At 37.9% G+C, this 22,050-nt stretch overlaps 1 protein-coding gene across 1 annotated transcript; it reads right to left on the bottom strand.

Annotated features, from left to right (window-relative positions):
• Window positions 1–14,301: 14,301 nt before the first annotated feature.
• Window positions 14,302–15,105, bottom strand: LOC145076045 (uncharacterized). The gene is made up of 3 exons (XM_079022063.1): window positions 15,056–15,105; window positions 14,722–14,941; window positions 14,302–14,616 (listed from the first exon to the last, which is right to left on the bottom strand). The coding sequence occupies exons 1-3, from the start codon at window positions 15,103–15,105 to the stop codon at window positions 14,302–14,304; spliced, it is 585 nt and encodes a 194-aa protein (XP_078878189.1).
• Between the last annotated feature and the right edge of the window lie 6,945 nt (window positions 15,106–22,050).

Below are 22,050 nucleotides of genomic sequence, written 5' to 3'. Positions count from 1 at the left end.
AAAATCTAAGTGTCATAAGATTCCCTCCTTCATGAAAATGACTGTGAGGAAATGCTTTCACTAAGAGAGATCTTAAGAAGATAGAAATTGTGAAAATTGTATTCTCAAATTCGATTATGGTTACGGCATCCCTTTCCATAGTTCGAATTGTGAGATTTGGCAATTAGTTTGAACATTTGGAACTTAGTAACATAAGTTCTAAATTGCTTAAGCACACATATGAGCTATCTAAGGCAAAGGTGTATAAGTTTAATAAGCTTAGATAAAGGATTATCGAAGCATCTGATATTAGAAATATGAATCTCAGAAATTCAATAGGCATGTTTTTCTGGAAGTTCATTTGTTTTCTGAATACATGTCAAAGCTAGTGGGAGCATAAGTGTTATGCTTATATGGTAATAATCATCATGATAGTGGGAGCATAAGTGTTATGATTGTATGATTATTATGGCAAGTATTGCAAGTTAGCAATATTAATTATAGAAAGACAAAGATTCAATTTGCAAAGTTGAATGGGTTGAAAAGTTGTTTTGCTATAATTAAGGGAGAGAATATTATACTTCGTTTCAATATCTAAAGCTTAGATTGAGAAATTTTAATATTTTCAGTCAAATGATACATTGTGTGTTCTCAAATTTCGATTATGATTACGACATCCCTCTTCATAGTTCAAATTGTGAGAACATGACACATAAAATACTATGGCAAAAGATTGGTAAAGTATCATATCTTTATATAAGACATTATGCATCGTGTCCCATACACTTCGTGTATAGGATCGATTGCAAATGCTATAATATTTTACCATTCTAATCTAGACATAGACTCTCAACATCCAACTTCCAATATGGAAACATTTCCATATTTGCCAAATGACAACTCATTTTTAATAGAATCTTATCTATTCATAATAATGTCGATATGGTCCATCCAATACCATACTTCTAACTACTCACAAGCGATCCTTCACCATAGCAATATGTAGGATGAATTAAGAACTGTTGGATTAGTTTCTAAGTCCATAACTATTTTGGTATGTACTTGACCCGATTATGAGCATGGTCCTTTTGGGTTGCCTTCACCATAGCAATATGTAGGATGAATTAAGGAGAGAGAGGTTTAAGTATGATTTATTAATATATTATGAGAGTAATATATTAAAGGAGAAATCATATTGTTTAATTAATATTAGTCAAGAATTAATTGATAATTAATTTTGTGGCTAAAAGAGATTAATTAAATTTAGGGGACTGGACTGCAATTATTGGATAATTGAGTTATTAGGCTAAGGAATGCTAAAGAAACAAGGGGTGAACGAAATTATGATGGGAGCCCATCATATTTTCGTCCATGGCCTTATCCAGAAGGTTCCATGGGCTGCTTAGAGTTTAAGCTGTTCATTAGGGTTTTGACTAAAACCCTAGCAACCCACACAAGTATATAAAGGACCCCTTAGGCCCCAAAAACGTGGACAACTGATTCTCTAGGGTTTCTAGTCCGTTTTTGGCAGCCTCCTTTCTTCTCCTCTTCATCCAAGTTGTATATGGTGTTTGTGACTCCATTAGAGGTGCAGCACTTGAGGCACTAAGCTTTTGAAGCCAATCCAAGCAAGGAATTGATTGTTATTGCTATATAACAATCAAAGGTAATTCTATATACCCTAATTCAGTTTATAATATGTTAGATCTAAGTTTATTAGTCTTGGATTCAAAGCATGAACAATAGAGAAACCTAGATCCAAGCATTAGGGTTTGTATGAGCATATAGGATTGTTCTTATGTCTAAAACCCATCAGTGGTATCAGAGACTTGATTGGTTTCAGTTGTATGTGATGCTCTGTTGAATTATTTACTGAAAAACGATTTTTTGGCCTTTGCTCGACCTGGCTCGGCGAGTCAGTGGATGAACTCGGCGAGTCGTGAAACACTCCGCCTGGGGAGTACGGTCGCAAGACCGAAACTCAAAGGAATTGACGGGGGCCTGCACAAGCGGTGGAGCATGTGGTTTAATTCGATACAACGCGCAAAACCTTACCCGCCCAAAAGCGATGATTCACTTGTCCCCTTGTCCATAGGGACCTCGTGGCATACAACCGAAACGACTCCCGCTAGATAGCCGCCCCTTTCTCTCTTTTTACAGCCTCTTGCGTCTTGCACTAGAACAGGGAAATCGCTACTAAAGCACTTTCTCTCATGAATTGAAAGAGTTCTATCTGGGTCAAAATGCTACGGCTTGCTTATACTCTTGCAAGCAAGGCGAGAAGCGATTCTCTTAGCCGGCATACCCGACGAATCAAAAAAGCTATAATAAGGCAATCCATGGGCATGGAACCCCGAAATAGCCAATCTACAATCATTTATCTACCGCTTTTAACCGAGTTTGCATAGGCTCGTGCACAGATTTACGTTCAATAATCCCAGGGGCTTTCACTTCGACACGTCTTCGCTCGTGATCGCTTAGAGCCCCTCTTCCATCAATAGGTACTCCCAAGGCGTCGACCACACGCCCTAGCATAGCCTTTCCCACAGGGACATCCACAATAGAGCCAGTGCGCTTGACTGTCTGACTCGGCGAGTCCAGTCCCTGACTCGGCGAGTCTAGGGGTCAGACAGAGGGATTTTTGGGTTTTAGTTGTTGTTTTGACTTGGATTTAATGCCTAATTCATTTTTGAAGTTAAAAATCCGATTTTTATCTTAAATTAGTGATTATCCTTGCCAAAACAATAGATAATTTCAAATCTTTTAAATATTGGTTGTTTATATGATAAATATGGATTATTTCAAACTATTTGGTAATTATCTAGTGACTAAAATAAGATTCGGTCAAATATAGATAATTATGAAATTAATTGTTTAATTTGAATTATTTGTTATTTGATCCCTAATGTTTTGAAATGTTTCAAAACTTGCCCTCAAGTTTTGGAATTTAAAAGTTGATTAAAAGTTTAATTTTGAAATGTTAAATTCTAAAACCCTAATAATTTGAAAAGGTTCAAATCCCCCCCTTATGGTTTTATTAATTAATTAAAGTGTATAATTAAAAGTGATTTGATAAACCCATAAAGTTTTTGGTTTACATTTAATTAAATTAAAAGTATAATTTACTAAGTTAAACCACCTAGTATTTTAAAAGTGTAAAATACACCCTATACTTATATATAACATTAAAAGTCTAGTATTATATATGTATGAGTAAACAGTCAGTCATACCGTTAGTAGGCCTCATTCACGAAGCTGGTCTATAAGGGGTGTTTAAGGAAATTGCCTATAAAATGGCGATTGAATGGGTATCCACTCTTACCCACCGCATACTTGACTAGTGGAGGGTCGTTAGCCGAACGGGTAGGATAGGACAGAAACCTTCCATTATAAGTATAATGAAGTACAAAGTAACTAAATGCTTATACTAAGAAACACAAAAATAAACTAAAAATAACACAAAAATAAAAATAGAAATGAAAAGGATAACTAAATAACTCGTCATCTCCGTCATCACGCTGTTGTGTCTCAGAAGTACCGGCTCCATCAGGTCGTGACTGGATTGGTGGAGGGAAAGGAACCGAGTACTGAAACCCCTGGTGGGCAAACAATGCGGTCAACGCATCACCATACCACTACTGTTGTCTCTCCATGTGTGCAACGCGCTCCCCCAGGCTCTGAAATCCCTCGTACATGCGTTGAGCAGATAACGTATATCAATCTCCGGCTCAGGTCCCTGCTGCGCTCCCCGAGGAGCAGGTCTATGTCGCTGGGCTCGTCGCGACTGTGGCTCAACTGGACCCTCCTCGTCCGCCACGTCACGTGGTCGTACCCACAAGACACCATCTTGGCTCCGCTCAAGTACACGCATCGACTCTAATAACTGAAGGCTCATCGGCCTCATATCATCAAACACCATCGATCTCGTAATCTGACGCGTCAACAACTGATGTGATCGAGCTAATCGCGTGATAAAATTCCCCCACCCCCCCCCCCCCCGCAAATCGGGCTATCCTCCCGAAGCCCCGTGGCCCTCCTACCCAAATACGCGACTGAAGCAACTGGAAGGTTCAGGTGCCTCCCTGGAGTAACAAGTGCCCATAAGAAATAAAAGTCTGTCGAAGGCACTCTCTCACTGTTCTTATGGTACGTGAGAGATATGGAAATCAAACGGTGCAGCAATCTGTATGTGGTAGACCGAATCATCCTCCCCCGTGCAGTAGATGTCGTGTATACTCCCCCTGTAATCTCGGCCCAAAAAGTGTTTTCACTATAGTCATCTGGCCGGCCCGTGAGACAATCAGCAAGGAATGCCAGGAAGTGGACACTCCTCGTCTCGTCCGCTGTATATATCCCAACTCGAGTGGCGAGCTCAATCACACTGCACTTCCGACTCACACCTCCCAGTCTGAAGGAAAAGGTTGTCCTATCATCGGGTGTCTTCCTAGGGTCATAGGAAACTATAGCATAAAACTCCAGCAAAAGTTCCCGATACACAAGCTCCTAGATCCTGAACAGTCTTGCCCATCCCTGACATACGAAAAAATGCACTCCACTCGCGTCCGAGTGCGTGTATTGCAAAAAGTCCTGGATCAACGCAGCAAATCCAGTCTGGGTCGCCAATTCCCAGTCGAATGATGGTACTATGTCGATCTCCTTAGTGAGCAGCAGACTCAGATTGTTGAGATATCTGGCCCGGGTTGCATCGTTTAGAGTTTGCGGAAATTGTAAGAAACAGTGATTGGTCACGTCCTCAGGTGGATTGGTCCTTTAAGTTCTTCGGGCCATAATCTGCACAAATAAATACCAACACAAAACCAAACAAAATATTCACAGCATTAACATATTTAGATTGAAAAATAATGGTGTTGGTCATGGAATGTGCGTTGGGCGTACATCCAGCATACGCTAGGCACACGTCCAGATTCTCGAAACTGCCCCGGTGTCCCCTGCTTGTTCTAAGGTCATAATAAACAGTCAACATAAATTTACAAGAGAATCATGAAGGGTAGTCAAAATATGGGCAAACTACTTAGGCATACGTCCAACGAAATCGTATCTGAACCTATCCGTCACTGCCCTAAGCCATATCACTCTCTCAACAGCATTATACCAAGAAATGTGCAGGCCAGTCCATCAATCGAAGGTTTTCGTCTAGCGAACGCTAGGCGTAAACCCATAAAGACGAATCGATGGCTATTGCCCGGGATTAAGGCAAAATTAAGTCCTAGGATTTAGTCTATTGACCGAAATCGGCCTTATTTATGCCATAATCAAACATACAACTGTGAAATCGGCCCCCCATTCAAGAAATAGATGAACCCTAGAATTCGACAAAGGCAATATGCAACAAATTTCACTGATTTAAACACAAATCAAAGACATAGAGTATCCGAATAACATACCTTTGTGTCAATTTTACAAGAAAAGAAGAAAAATCGGAGATCTTGTGAAGAACTTGGCCGTCACAACGTATGCGAAGGAAGAGGATTTTGAAAGAATAACAAACAGTCAAAGGGTAAAAAGATATAACCTGTCGTCGATTTACGTTGGGCGTAAATCCACATGTACGCGGGGCGTACCTCCAATGCCGAGAAAGAGACATCCGCAATCACAGTCGAGTACGCTTGGCGTAATTTTAATTACGCTGGGCGTAATTTAACTGGAATATTTTCCTTTTCCTTATTTGAAATTCCTTTTTCCATTTAATAAATTTTGGGAACTTTCATAAATTTTTTTTTAAATTGCTTCAACAACAGCCATGACTTTCCAACGAGTGACATATTTTTTTTAAAAAAAAATGTGACATCATGATCACTTGTTTTTTATCGAGATCAAACAACAACGGTTGATTAAAACCCTTGCACGCAAGAAATGGTTTGTGAAAACAACAATCTTCGGGACGCGTTAGAATATTTCATTCGTTTTCTTCGCACCTTTAACTAGAAGTAGAACAAGAAGTCACCTAACTAGACAAGAACAGCAAGAGCTCGGTCTTCTACTTAACCACCACAATACGCCTTGCTATACTACGCCTCATGGATTGAGTTGGACAAATCAACAAACTAGTAGGCCACGCAGGTCAAGAATTCCCTAATCGGTTGCATTCTCGAAACCCATGCAAAAAGAAAAACCAAGCGATGTGTATGATCCCAAATTCCTACTAATAACAACAAGAACCTTCCCGACAAATGAAATGGTATCATCGAAAATAAAAATAAAACTAAAAATTAAAAATAAATAACGAATAATTAAATAAACTAAATTAATTACAAGCTTTTCCCGGCAACGGCGCCAAAAACTTGATGTGCACGAAAGTACCCACTAATTTTAATATTTATAACCTAACAAACATAAACTAACTATGCACTTATAGGCAGTGTACCTAGTCAGATTATAGTATAGCTTGGGTAAGTCGGGTGTCGATCACAGGGAACGGTGGTGAATTAATTTAAAATATTTGATTATAAGTTACAAGATACACGAAAGGAATAAAGAAATGGTTATTGAATCTCGAACGAACAATTAATTAACAAATCTCGATAAACTAACAGGAAAGCAAATCTCTTCAGGTACTTTGGTTTAGATGAATTACACCTTAAAAACATAGACAATTGCATACACAAATTCATTTATTCATGTTCACTGATTCCTAAAATGATTAGATTCGCGTTCACTATAACTAATACTTTAGCAAACAAGTCAAGTCAAACAGTGATCAGTTGATTAAACTAACATGCTTCCTAGTGTTCTGTTCGTATCGAGCAGGACTTGTAATAATAGTTAATCAAATTGGTCATTCAATTAACCTCTTGTTGATGGTCATCAAACAAGGCTCACGCATTAACTTACTTATTTCCAAGTTAATCCTAGTTTTGCATTCGCTATTTCTAGACTTATAATCTTGATTGTCATCAAAGTCATAAGACACAAGTAATCAAGCAGATGCTCATACAACTTAATTTACTTGACAATTAACAACAAATAATTATCGTTAACACATAAGGATCTTTTAACAAGTTTGGCAAGATAAATTAAACATAAACAAACAATTCAATATGGCAATTAGTCCAATAATCAAGGTTTCATTCAATCATAAACACAAAGTAAAAGGTTTTTACACCTGAATCAGAAACTAAACACATAATAGTATCACAATGGAATGCTAAACATGGTCACGTTAACAACCCATATGATTACCAACTTGTATCCGCTCTCCAATCCTTCCGATCTTCGCCCCCGTTAGCTTAACGGCCTTCCGGCCGCCTTCTAGACCCTCAAAACGGCTTAACAGAAGATAATTATCGACTAAATTAGGTTAGAAGCCGAATCCCCCTCTCTGATTAGCTGATAGTCGCTTTTTATAGCCCTTGGAACCGACTTACGTACGTTGGGCGTAAGTCGGTTATGCTGGGCGTACTCAGAAACTTATCGCGAAGAGGCCGGTTATCCGGATGCAACAGTTACGCGGAGCGTACTTATAGATTACGCTGGGCGTAACCCTTGTTTTGCCATTACGCTAAGTGTACATGTCAATTACGTTGGGCGTAATCGGCTCCTCCAACATTTTTTCTTTCTTTTAGCTTCGAAGTCCTAATTTCGCTCCAGTCTTTTCTTTTGCGCTCTATTGACAACTAATAGTTGCAAATCATAATTCAAAGCATTATAAGTACTTTTTAGTTCTAAAAGGGAATAATAAAGGCTAAAATATTAAGATATAATGTATATATATATATATATATACACACATATCATCTGCCGTCTCCACATCCAGTGGGCAATCCAGCTCCCTCGGAGCTCCAACGAATCACTTGCTAAGCACGAGTGACACAAAATATCGGGTTGCACCCGAATCAAACAATGCCAAAGCTGATATACCATTCACTAAGAAAGATCCTATAAACAAAGAAGTAAACATCAGCAATAATCAATACAAATAAAGAGATAAGGAGAGAATACATCCCTTTCACAACATTGGGAGGCATACGTTCCTCCTCTGTAGTAAGCTGGAAAGCACTGCTCTTAGCCATAGGCGCCTCTACTCGGCCCTGACGGCCATCTTTAATCCTTAATGTGGCAGGAGCGGGTGCCTCCACCTGTCCTGCGACTGCTAGACTCAAACATTGGGCCTTGTTGTAGCCCCTCTGATTGCACTTAAAGCAAATCAGATCTGAAATTTTTGTGGTGGTGGTAGTTGTGAAATCCCCGCTCATGTGACCAGTTCGGCCACACATGAAGCAGCCCGAACTCCCCGCCCTGCATGCCCCCTCGTGCATCTTTCCGCACTGGTTGCAACCATGCTGGATCCTCAATCTGTGGTCTGATAACTTGGGCTTCTTGCTCGGACTACCTGTCTGAACCCCATCTGGTTTCCTCTTCTTCTCCATCTCCAAATGTAACTCCCTCTCTCGAGCCCTAGCAATCATGTCCTCTAGCGTCTTGCGGTTGGAGCGGCTCACAAACTAGCGAATATCACTCCACAACATCTCGTGATACCAGGCCTTTTTCATCTCCTCCCCCGCCACGTACTGCGGAACGAGAAGGGCCCTCTCCCTAAACTTGGCGGTGATTACTACCACTGTCTCTATCATCTGCTCAAGATCTTGGAACTCCCTCGCAAGTTGTTGCACCTCAATCACAGGTACAAACGCGGCCCTGAACCTGGCTGAGAAATCACTCCAGGTCATAGCATCTGGAACTGTATCATCTCCAATGGCTCGTCCGACCTCCTCCCACCAATCATCTGCCCTGTCCTTCAGAAGACAGGATGCAAGTCGGAGCTTGTCCCCCTCAGGACATGTGATCGTACAGAACGCATTCGCGACATCACCCAACCATCTACTGCTAGCAATGGGGTCTCGATCCCATGATATTTGGGAGCTCCACAGGCCTTGAACTTCCTGAAAGTCAATGTGAATGACCCCATCATGGTCGCCACCTCAGTGCGGAATGCACTCAGCCTCTCATCCAAAAGCTCTATAATATCCTCCTTGATCGTGCCAAAGATCACATGAGTCTCTAGAATACTGCATGTGAACTCAGACGAGATGAACTCCCTCGTTTGCTAATCCAGCTGCCCAACTCCAGAGCTCGAGCCTGATCCCTCACCAATGCCTAAAGTGCCAACTGGCCAAGTGCGTAGCGTCACCATACTAAAAACTACACCATAACAAACATCAATGTACCCATCATAACTCAAGGGATCTCACATTCTACAAGTTCCTTGGATTCATCTTAGCCTTCCTTGACTCGTGTACATATCCTCTTCTTTCAGTAGTACGGGCCCATACTACCTTCCACATTTATTCGTACTTTCCTCAAGAATTGCCTTGACTCCACCAAGTCTCTTCCACATCTAATCACCATCCCACTCTCTGCCATTAGCTGCATAAGAAGTCCCCGTTGCCTCCCCCTAACTAGCTTGCGAATACCATTACATATTACTCAGACTAGATAATTCTTTTAATGAGAGATCCTCCCTACAACGGTTGGACTCAAGCAGGAATTGCAAAATAGAGCTAGACCTAACCTTCTAAAATTATTTAGTCCTCGCAGTATGTAACTTAACATATTCATTTACTAGTTAGTAAAAGACAACTAGAACTCTTAAAAGCGCAAAGCAGGCAGCATTCGAGCATTAAGTAAACATAATCAATCATATCTCATTCAGACTATCCCTGACTAATTTGTACTAGCATGCAGTTCATAAAGTTGTTACATATATAACAGGCACATAAGGCATCCTTCCTAGATCCTTAGTCCTAATCTTGCATGCAGTTCTGAAAAAGTTGATACACATATTGCATAAACTAGTATGGGTAATTTGGGAGTACTTACTAGAGCTCGGCTGATTGCATGCACCATACCCTTTTCTCTTTTTCAAAGTTCCTTTTGCTTTTTCTAAAATTATTTTCTTTTTCTCAAAATCATTTTTATAAAAAAGTTTTCCTTTTGAAAATTTCTATACCAATTCCTTAGTTTGAGTTCAGACACACCCGAAAGTGTGACCGAATCCCTCAAACCAAGGCTGTGATACCAAGTTGAAACATCCCATAAATACGGTCCAAAATTTTCATTTTAAAATCATTAATAATTGAAACATGAATACCAATATCGTATAAAACACATAAATCGTGTAACTCAAAATAACATAATATCTATCAATGTATCAAAACCATATCAAATATCAGAGTGACTCATCCCAGGCTAAAACTGTGGTGTGTGCCATATAGTCATCCGGAGCTCTTCCCTTTGCTAGTTGAAGTACCTGAAACCAAAACTAAAAACTATAAATGCGAAGCTTAGTGAGTATCCCCAAGCTACCACATACCATACACGTATCACATAAACATATATATTGGGCCCCGCCCCTGATACATCGAGTTAAGCTCGACATTGACTTTCCTGGCATCGAACCGTATTCGGCATCGAGCCACGCAAAACATCAAGCCTCGCCTAAGATCGAGAACATCACGGAATACATGTAAACACAATCAGTTATTACACATAACCTAAGCATATATCATTAACATTTAAACATTTCTTGGGCCATGCCCGACATTGGACTGTAGTCTGGAAACATACTAACATTCGTCGGGACAACCTGACTCAACTCGTCGAGTCCCTTTCTGGACTCGCCGAGTTCCCCTGTCTGTTTGGAATATCCTAATGGATTAAGCCCCTATACTTCAGATCTAAGCTTCACACTTCAGAAAAACCCTTAAAATACCTTTTTAAGAGTAATGTTTCTAACTTTACCCATTAATACCTCTTCTTAAAGGATTTAGCTCAAACCCTAATTCCTTGGGACCTAGAACTTGGTCCTTATACCATCCTTTCACCCAAAAAAAGCTTACAACCTTATATCTACACTCCTAACACTAAATGGAAACGTAAATTTCCCACCTTTTCCACATGCATGGCCTTTTGGGGCTAAAAGGCCAATATGACATTTTAAGGCTTGCATGGGGGCTCCAATGGAATAAAGTTTGCACCTTTATGTCATTTCAACCCCTCTAGGTCCTAGATCTAGAAGAATACCCACTTGGGTCGATCATTCTCCAAAAGCTATAAATCTTGGATCAAAAACCCTCATAAAGATGGACATAAAGAGATCTAATGAACTAATAGCCAAGATAGAAACTTGATTACCAGAAAATGTAGTAAATGGCGTGTATCTTCTGGATCTACTCTTCCATTCTTGAGCCTTCTATCATCTTCTTTTCCACAAGCTTCAAAAATACACAAAGATCACTAAAAATGGCTCACACTCTTAAGTAACACTCTAGGGTTTCGTGGATTTGGATTTGGGACAGGGAAGCTTGAAATGAGGCCAAGGGGTGGGGGTTAAGGAGCTTAAATAGGGTGCAAAACCCTGAAATTTGGGTTTCACTCTTGCCGATCTACTCTTTGAGTCGAGCGCTCTTGACTCGTCAAGTATGTAGCTTAAACCCCACAAATAATCTGCCCTCTACTCGACGAGTTAAGGCCACCAACTCGTCAAGTTACCCTTTCAAAATAAATAAATTAATGAGTTAAATGCATACTAAGAACTAGGCGTTACACATGGGCTCCCCCCATGGTCTTGCCAAGTGTCATGCGCTTCCCCCATGGTCTTCACATAAGTCTACACATGTCAATTAGCAAACTATTGCATACTAAATTACTAAACATCTCATAAAAAGTAATGGGCTGACCTTGGTGCCTTCGACCCATGGGTGTAGTGAGAAGACTCACCTCAGTCTGTTGAACATAATAGATGCTCGCCTATCAGTCCGAATCCTCACACCGAGCAATGGGACAAATAACCCTAAATTAGGATTATAATTCAACCAAGTGAAAGAGTCCAAACACTTAAGCCTAAGTCCTTCCATGGTGGCCCAAAAGTCTTTCCTTTACTAATAGGCCTAGGATCTAAGACAAAAGCTATTAATGGACCACATACCCCAACAAGTCCCAACAAATACATGTTGGGTTATGAGCATTTTAACTTGGATCTATGTTTTGTCTATTATACATACAAATATGAATATTCCAAGGTATTATCCTATCTAGCATACAATCATAAGTACTAGTATAACAAAACTAGATAGAATACATACCCTTTTGATGTATCTTGATTCCATGGAGCTTAAGAACCTAGTGCCCCAAGTGTGACACCTCAAATGGTTCACACAACACCAAATACACTTAGAATAACTTGAGAGAAATGAGACACATCATGAAATCGGCTAGCCCTCACCGTTCCTTCATAGTGGCCAATTTTTGGGAAGAATAAGATGCTTATATGGTGTGTCACAATTAGGGTTATGTAACGCCCCAAATTTCAAATACCAATGTTAACTTAACATAGTCTCAAAACTTCTAAAATTCGAAAATTAAAATACTAATTTCATTATTAATAAAAATAACGGAAGCAAATAGAAATTAATTAAACACTTGGTGCGTTACGTCCTCCTCAAGGCTTGTCACCATCTTCAAGTCTGAGCTTTATCCTTCCAATTCCCGCTGCCACTCGCTACATTATTTCATGGGTTGCGTGCATTTAAAGATTCTAATGGATAAGCCTAGGCCCTAGTGAGTTTGTGGATATTGACGTCAATAAAATAAAAACAAATGCGACAATTTATCATATATAATTCATTTCATTTCTTACCACCATTGGTGACATATTAGGGAACTACTGTTATTTTCAGGGAACAAGTCCCTCCGTCGAGCACAACAAATATGCTTATGGCTAATTAATCAGAGCGTAAACTCTCCGCCGCGTACTGACACCCTGTACGACGACTACTAATAAGACCGTGTAGTTAATACACATGTTCCCTAAATATATGTCACCCACCATTTTCACCCTTTTATATGAAAAAATTCATAAAAATTCACATAAATATTCATAGTAATAACAACAGTAACATGTAATTGCAAATTATTCAGAATCAATTTTTCATGCAAGCAACCACAAAATTCACACGAAACTCACCTTGTTGGCGATAGGTCTTAACCAAAGTTTGTCACGCTACACGCACCCTACATTTAACCAACATATTTTTTCTAAGGCTATTATCTAAAAAAACTTCACATGCGATCATTTTGGTTCAACCATCCATACATCTCAATCAACCGACTAACAATAATTATAAACGATAATTACCTTTTTTTTTTTATCAACCTTTTGGATAAATTCTTAGATATTGTTATTTCCTTTTAGAAATCATATTCTAAAATAATGAAAACTTAATGCTAAAATATTTGAAAGAGCCTTTCGTAAACTCTATAAAATAAATATGCGTTCAAATATAAAATACACAAGCCATGAGCTAAAGTCAAAATATTTTGAATCTGTAACGTTAATTGAACCAGATATAAAACTTAGGGGCTAGATTTGCAATTCTTGCTTTCTTTTGATTATAGCAAAGACAAAAAAATAATAATAATAATAAAATATAAAACTAAAAGTTAGGGTGTGAACTGTATTTCCCTATACACCCTTTTTTTTAACTCAAGTAAACACATAAATTGGAATTCTAACTCTGGGCCCCTAGCCATACCTTTTCAGTGTACATAAAAATTTAGATAAATAAAAGGAAACTTAATGGTTTTGATGTTTGACCCATTCGATAAAGTCAAATACACAAGCATCTCCTTCCTCACACAAGAGACACTCGTTTTTTGCCATTTTTAAATAAAAAAGAGTTTTAATTTTGTCTTTAATATGATATCAAACCATTTAATAAAATCACTATTATTTATCTCCATTATTGACTAACAACCACCCATTAGCAAAGGTCGAAATTACACCTTAAAACAGATGGATTAAATAGATAATTGTAAAAGAACGTTTTCCTGAAATCCAAGTTAAATTGCTACTGATTTGAGCAAATTGAGATAAGAGGTTGAACCAGAATAAGTTGGGCATGCATAATAATCTATCTTAGCAACTATATCAAGCTTAAATTGGATAATCATACCTTAATTTCAAGAGAAAACTCCAAAACTCTTCAAAAACTTCCACACCCGATTTCTCCTTCAAATCTCAGTCGTTTCTTGCAATTCCAGTGGGGTTTCCAACAGAAATATCAAGCTCTATATATTACCTAAGGTTTCATCAGTTACTATCCCCTCAATTGCTCGAATTTATGGTCTAATCAAGGATGGCGGTTTCTGGACATAATATCTCATAATTTGCATCTAATTAACCTAATAAATTTTTAAGTAATCATTTTTTATATATAATCTGATTATATACATTATACATTTTTATTTGACATGAGTTATTACAAACTTCCCCTCTTGGAAAAATTATGTCCTCAAAATTATTAATTAAGCAAACAAATGAGGGTATATAGTTTTCATATCTCGCTCGGTCTCCCATGTTGCATCTGAACCTTTATGATATTTCCACAAAACTTTCACCAGTGCTATCTCCACATTTCTTAACTTTCTGACTTCTCGATCAATAATTGCGACGGGTTCTTCTGTATATCGTAGCTTCTCGCCAACCTTAATTTCTTGAAGTGGCACTTCCATGGCGACATCCGCTAGACACTTCTTTAGATTAGAGACATGGAACATGCTATGATAGCCCTGCATTTCCCTTGGTAGCTCCAATCGATAGGCGACTTCCCCAACTCGTTCCTTAATTATAAAGGGTCCAAACTAGTGAGAACTTAACATCCCTCGCTTAAGAAAACGCAGAGCACCCTTCCATGGGGACACTTTTAACATAACTTTATCACCAACCTTGAACACTTTTGGATTTCTCCGCTTATCTGCATAACTTTTCTGTCGGTCCTGAGCAACCATAATGTTATCCCTAATCGCCTGGATTTTATGGGTAGTTTGTTGAACAAGTTCAGGTCCAGCCAATTGTTTCTCCCCCACCTCATTCCAGCATAATGGGGTTCTACACTTCCTACCATATAGAGATTCATATGGTGCGACTTTTATATTTGCGTGATAGCTATTGTTGTATGCAAACTTAATTAGCGACAAATGTGTTTCCCATGACCCTCCAAAATCAATAACACAAGACCGTAACATATCCTCCAAGGTCTGTATTGTCCGTTCACTTTACCCATCTGTTTGCGGATGGTATGTCATGCTCAACTTCACTCGAGTACCCATTTCTCATTGGAAGCTACCCTAAAATGTCAACATAAAGCGACTATCCCGATCTGAAACAATAGATAATGGAACTTCGTGCAGTTTCACTATCTCGTCAACATATAATTTAGCTAGCCTTTCCAACAGGTACGTCTCCGTAATCGGAAGGAAGTACGCCGATTTGGTTAATCTATCCACAACTACTTAAATCACATCATAACCATTCAGTATCCTTGGTAACTTAGTCACAAAGCCCATCGTGATGTGATCCCATTTCCATACTGGAATCTCCATTGACTGTAACTGACCATAAGGCCTTTGGTGTTCAGCCTTCACCTTCAAGCACGTCAAACACCTTTCAACAAAATAGGCTATATCCTTTTTCATACCTGGCCACCAGTAAGATTTTCATAGGTCCTAATACATCTTGTTTGTTCCCAGATAGATTGAGTAACTCAACATGTGCGCTTCCTTGAGAAGTAAGTTACGCACATGACCCACTCGTGGTACCCAAACTCTTCCTTGGAAGCACTTCAACCCATGGCTATCCTTTTCTAATGATTGTATTACTCCTACCACTCTTTCACTTTTCCACTTCTCTTCCTTCGAGGTTTCCTCATGACTCTTTCTCAAATCATCTAGTAAGTTGGTGGTTACCCTAATCTTCATCATTCGAATCTTAGGTGGTTCTCCTCTTTCCTTACGACTTAGTGCATCAGCTACAACATTTGCCTTCCCTGGATGGTACAATATCTCACAATCATAATCTTTTAATAACTCCATCCACTGTTGTTGTCTCATGTTCAAATGCTTCTGATCAAACAAGTATTCCATGCTCTTGTGATCAGTGAAGATCTGATACCTTGTCCCATACAAATAGTGTCTCCAAATCTTTAAAGTGAACACTACTGCAGCCAACTCCATATCATGCGTTGGGTATTTATGCTCATGAATGTTTAACTGTCGTGAGGCATAAGAAATCACCTTACCGTTTTGCATCAAAACACACCCCAATCCTAACATGGAAGCATCACTATAAACAACAAAGCCATCATTGACTTCTGGTAAAGATAATACTGGTGCACTGCTAAACTTTTCCTTTAAGATGTTAAAGGCATTATCTTGCTCAGGCTTCCATTCGAACTTCACATTTTTCCTTGTCAGGGTAGTTAGCGGTGCAGGTATGCGTGACAAGTCTTGTATAAACCTTCTATAGTATCCTGCCAACCCAAGAAAACTTTGAACTTCTAATGGGGTCCTTGGTGGTTCCCACTTTTCAATCTCCTCAATCTTTTCTGGGTCCACCTTGATACCATGTTCGTTTACATCATGGCCCAAAAACAGGACTTCCCGAAGCCAAAACTCGCACTTCGAAAATTTGGCAAATAATTTTTATTTCCACAATAAACTAAGTGTTAGCCACAGATGTTGCTCATGGCCTGCCTTACTTTTAGAGTGTATCAAGATGTCATCGATAAATACAATTACAAACTTGTCTTGGTATGGCTTACACACCTGGTTCATTTGATCCATGAACGTAGCTGCTGCATTGGTCAAACCAAATGGCATTATTAGAAACTCGTAATGACCATACCTAGTTCGAAAGGTTGTCTTTGACACATCTTCTTCCCTGACTTTCAGTTGGTGATACCCCGACCGCAAATCGATCTTTGAGAAGTAACTTTCCCCCTGCAGTTGATCGAATAGATCATCAATTCTCGGTAACGGATACCGATTCTTTATAGTCACCTTGTTTAACTCCATGTAGTCAATGCACATTCGCATTGTCTCATCCTTTTTCTTAACCAACAATACTGGTGCACCCCACGATCTCAATCAACCGACTAATAATAATTATAACCAATCATTTTGTTTCAACCATCCATACGTCTCAATCAACCGACTAATAATAATTATAAACGATAATTACCTTTTTTTATCAACCTTTTGAATAAATTCTTAGATATTGTTATTTGCTTTTAGAAATAATATTCTAAAATAATGAAAACTCAATGCTAAAATATTTGAAAGAGCCTTTCATAAAATCTATAAAATAAATATGCCTTCAAACTTAAAATACAAAAGCCATGAGCTAAAGTAAAATATTTTGAATCTATAACATTAATTGAACTGGATATAAAACTTAGGGGCTAGATTTGCAATTCTTCCTTTCTTTTGATTATAGCCAAAACAAAACAATAATAATAATAATAAAATATAAAACTAAAAGTTACGGGTGTGAACTGTATTTCCCCATTAGTTGGATAAAATGCTACACCCTTATTTTTTAACTCAAGTAAACACATAAAAATTTAGATAAATAAAAGGAAACTTAATGGTTTTGATGTTTGACCCATTCGATAAAGTCAAACACCCAAGCATCTCCTTCCTCACACAAGAGACACTCGTTTTTTGCCATTTTTAAATAAAACAGAGTTTTAATTTTGTCTTCAATATGATATCAAACCATTTAATAAAATCACTATTATTTATCTCCATTATTTACTAACAAACACCCATTACAAAGGTCGAAATTACACCTTAAAACAGATGGATGGCGGTCGAAATTTCATCAGTTACTATCCCCTCAGTTGCTCGAATTTATGGTCATATCAAGGATGGCGGTTTCTGGACATAATATCTCATAATTTGCATCTAATTAACCTTATAAATTTTTATGTAATCATTTTTTTATATATAATCTGATTATATACATTTTACATTTTTATTTGACATGAGTTATTACAAACTTCCCCTCTTGGAAAAATTCTGTCCTCAAAATTATTAATTAAGAAAACAAATGAGGGTATTTAGTTTTCATATCTCGCTCGGTCTCCCATGTTTCATCTGAACCTTTATGATATTTCCACCGAACTTTCACCAGTGGTATCTCCATATTTCTTAACTTTCAGACTTTTCGATCTATAATTGCGATGGGTTCTTCTGTATATCGTAGCTTCTCGCCAACCTTAATTTCTTGAAGTGGCACTTCCATGGCGACATCCGCTAGACACTTCTTTAGATTAGAGACATGGAACGTGCTATGATAGCCCTGCATTTCCCTTGGTAGATCCAATCGATAGGCTACTTCCCCAACTCCTTCCTTAATTATAAAGGGTCCAACCTAGCGAGGACTTAACTTCCCTCGCTTAACAAAACGCACAACATCCTTCCATGGGGACACTTTTTTTTTGGATTAGTGTCTAAGTCCATAACTATTTTGGTGTGTACTTGACCTGATGGTGCATGGTCCTTTTGGGTTGCCTTCACCAAAGCAACTTGAAAGGATGAATTATGAAGAGAAAGGATTAAATATGATTTATTAATATATTATGAGAATAATATATTAAAGGAGTAATCATATTGTTTAATTAATATCAGTCAATAATTAATAAGAATTAAGTTTGTGGCTAAAAGACATTAATTAAATTAAGGGACTAGAACTGTCAATTGTATGATAGTTGAGCTAATGGACTCAATATTAAAGGGGTGGACGAATTCTATGGGGAAACCCATTAGAAATCGTCCTAGGCCTTTAAGGAAAGGAGTTCAGGGGTTGCTTAGGGCTTAAGCATCCACATTAGGGTTTCCTTGTTAGACAACCCTAATACCCTCACTATTTAAGGAACCCTTATGCCCCAAAAACGTGGTGAACTAATTGATTAAGGTTTCCACACGTTTTGGGCAGCCTCCTTCTCTTCTCTTCTTCATCCTCTTGCTCTTGGTGTTTGTGAACCATTAGAGGAGTGACATTTGTGACTCTAAGTTTTCTAAATTCAATACAAGGAGGATTTTAGATTGTTATTGCTACATAAGAATCAAGGTATGATCTAAACCCTAATTCATATGGTATATTGATTATCATATACTAGATCTAGGGTTTATAGTCTTGGATGAATTGCATGTACAATAAAGAAACCTAGATCCAAGCATTAGGGTTTGTATGAGCACATAGGATGTTCTGATGGCTAAAACCCATCAGTGGTATCAGAGCCTTGATTGGTTTCTATTGTATTGATGCCTTGTATGTTTGTTCAAGTTGAAAAATCAAGTTTTGAGGTCCCTGCCTGATGAACTCGGCGAGTACCACAGTGTACTCGGCGAGTAGGCCTCAACTCGGCGAGTCCAGTGTGGTACTCGGCGAGTTCGAGCGTCAGAAAGAGGGGATTTCGGGATTTCTTGCTATTTTTCTCATGGATACTTGCCTTATCTGTTTTAGATCATTAAAATCTGATTTTATACATATTTATGAGTATATCCTTGATTAAACAAAAGATAATTACCAATTGATTAGATAATAACTTCATTATATGATAAAGTTTGATTATTTGTATTAATTGGGTAACTTATTTTGCAAGAAATTCAAATTAGGTCAAATATAGATAATGATGAAATTAATTGTCTAATTTATATTATTTGTTAATTGATCCTTGTGTTATGAAAAGTTTCAATTTTTCCCCTTTAGGTTTTATATTTTAAATTTGAACTCAAAAGTTTTTGTTTTGAAATTTAAATAGTTGAAACCCTAATGTTTTGAAAAGGTTTCAAAACTTGCCCTCAAGTGTTGGAATTTAAATTTTGATTAAAAGTTTAATTTGATGTATATTAAAATTCTAAACTCTAATGTTTTGAAATGTTTCAAAACCTGCCCTCAAGTTTTGGAATTTAAAAGTTGATTAAAAGTTTAATTTAGGAATGTTAAATTCTGAAACCCTAGTGATGTTTTTGAAAAGTTCATATCACACCCTTATAGTTTTATTAATTAATTAAGGTGTATAATTAAAAGAGGTTTAATAAATCCATAAAGTTTTGGTTTACAATTTAATTGAATTAAAAGTATAATTGTTAAATTTGACCACATAATATTTTAAAAGGGTAAAATACATCCTATACTATATATATAACATTAAAAGTCTAATATTATATATATGTATGAGTAAAAGTCAGTCTTACCGTTAGTATGCCTCATTCACGAAGCTAGTCTATAAGGGGTGTTTAAGGAAATTGCCTATAAAATGGCGATTGAATGGGTATCCACTCTTACCCACTGCACTCTTGACTAGTGGAGGGTCGTTAGCCGAACGGGTAGGATAGGACAGAAACCTTCCATTATATGTATAATGAAGTACAAAAGTAACTAAATGTTTTTCAAATTCCCAATCTTAGTTACTTAGGAAAAAGTGAATTGATGGAGTTCCATGAAATTACACTTTGTGCCCTTGCGAAGAAGTTAGTGGAGCGTGTGTGGTTTACCGGCACACTAAATGGTTCTAGGCAAAGGTAGCAAAGGGTGACTCAATGTTTGTCATAGTTCGGTGGAGCGTGTGTGGTTTACCGGCACATCGAATAGATGACTATAACATGTGAGGGCACCATGTAAGTTTGCATGGTTATTCACATCAACTTTGTGATCCTCGGCATCCCAGTCACAAACTAGAGGGGATATCGAGATTTAAACATGCCATTGAAATGTTTAATGAATCTCATAGGATCTAGTAGTTTTCATAAAATTAAAACTTAAATTTCTTTTTCGTTTTTCATGTTGGAAATTAGTGAATCGTCATTCACTTACCTTCAAATATTCTGCAACTAGATTACGGCATCCCTTTTCTAGGTTGTAGCGTATTGTGTTGGGTCCTAGCCTTAATATCTCATTTGGGTGATTTATTAAGGACTCAATCAATCAACTAACTTGAATTTGTTTTTCTCCCGTTTTGTAGATGTCAAGGTACGACAACTATGGTCTTCCTAATTCCCGTGGAACAAGCATTCCACATGAAGATGATATTCCTCGATTCGATCGAGGAACAAGAAATCATGCTTCACTTCCTCCTCCTCCTCCCGTTGTTCTCCCAAACCCACAAGATCGAAGAATTGAAAGGTTCAACGTCACTAAGGCCCTATTGGGAATGAAACATGAAGATGGTAAACTCGTGTCTGCCCACGTTCTAGGAATGAAATCACACATCGATAGGTTGATAATGTTGGGTGCGTCATTCCCTGATAAGTTGGCTGTGAACTGGGTTCTGCAGTCACTTACTAAATCATATAATGAGTTCAAAAAAAAAGTATTATATGATGGATCATGATGATAACCTCATTGACCTAACTTACATGCTCATTGTTGCTGAATCAGAAATGATTTGGGAAAGCAATTGAGCATATTTGTTGGGAAAGTCAACTAACCATGCTTCCGAGTACGTTCTAGGAGAACCGACCTACATTTTCTGCCAAGAGAAAGGGCGTTGGATACGAGTCTGTCCTAAGAGCCTGAAGAGTCCAGAAGATGGGAGAGTCAAAGAGTATGGTTGTGCTTCAGGTAAAATCCACTATCTAACTCCATTAAGTTCCTATTCGTTGATTCTTTATACTTGATGTGATAAGATTACATTTGAATGTTTTGCATGATCAGTGAAAAGAGAGAAAGCTTGATGAAAGAGCAAGATAAGTCTAATCACGAAGAAATGGATCTCGATCGCATGGATTTGAAGATTAGATTTTGAGCTTAGAAAGTTATGATAGAATTGTTAGGAATGTTTGACTACATAGTTTTTTAGTTGATTTTGCATTGTAAGGACAAATGTTTTTCGCTGCTTTTATGAATAAAATAAATTTTGGTTTGGCTTATTTATTTATTTATTCATTTATTTCCTTGCAATGAAATCGTTATGAAAAATTGATGTTCGTATATTTCTACAACGAGTGGATGTGATTCTCAATTATGTTGTTTGTGGACATGTCAAGAATTTACCAAATAGGGAGAGTTTCTCATCACCCAAGGTTCAATTGGACAAAAACTTGGAATCATGCATTGGTTGCACGATGAATGAGAAATTCCATATTTGGAAATTAGACTAATTCGTTGACAAAGTGTCAAGTGAAGGACTAGGAAATCAAGTACACAAAGTTGTGTGTTGATCAAGTGCACCACAAGAATAACAAAGATATTCGTCATGATTTACTAAA

This window comes from Lactuca serriola, chromosome 9 (assembly GCF_051521515.1).
Source record: "Lactuca serriola cultivar US96UC23 chromosome 9, Lser_US96UC23_V15, whole genome shotgun sequence".
NCBI classification, from domain to species: Eukaryota; Viridiplantae; Streptophyta; class Magnoliopsida; order Asterales; family Asteraceae; genus Lactuca; species Lactuca serriola.
Note: the sequence above shows the minus strand (reverse complement) of the source record. Positions and strands in the feature narration are given on the sequence as shown.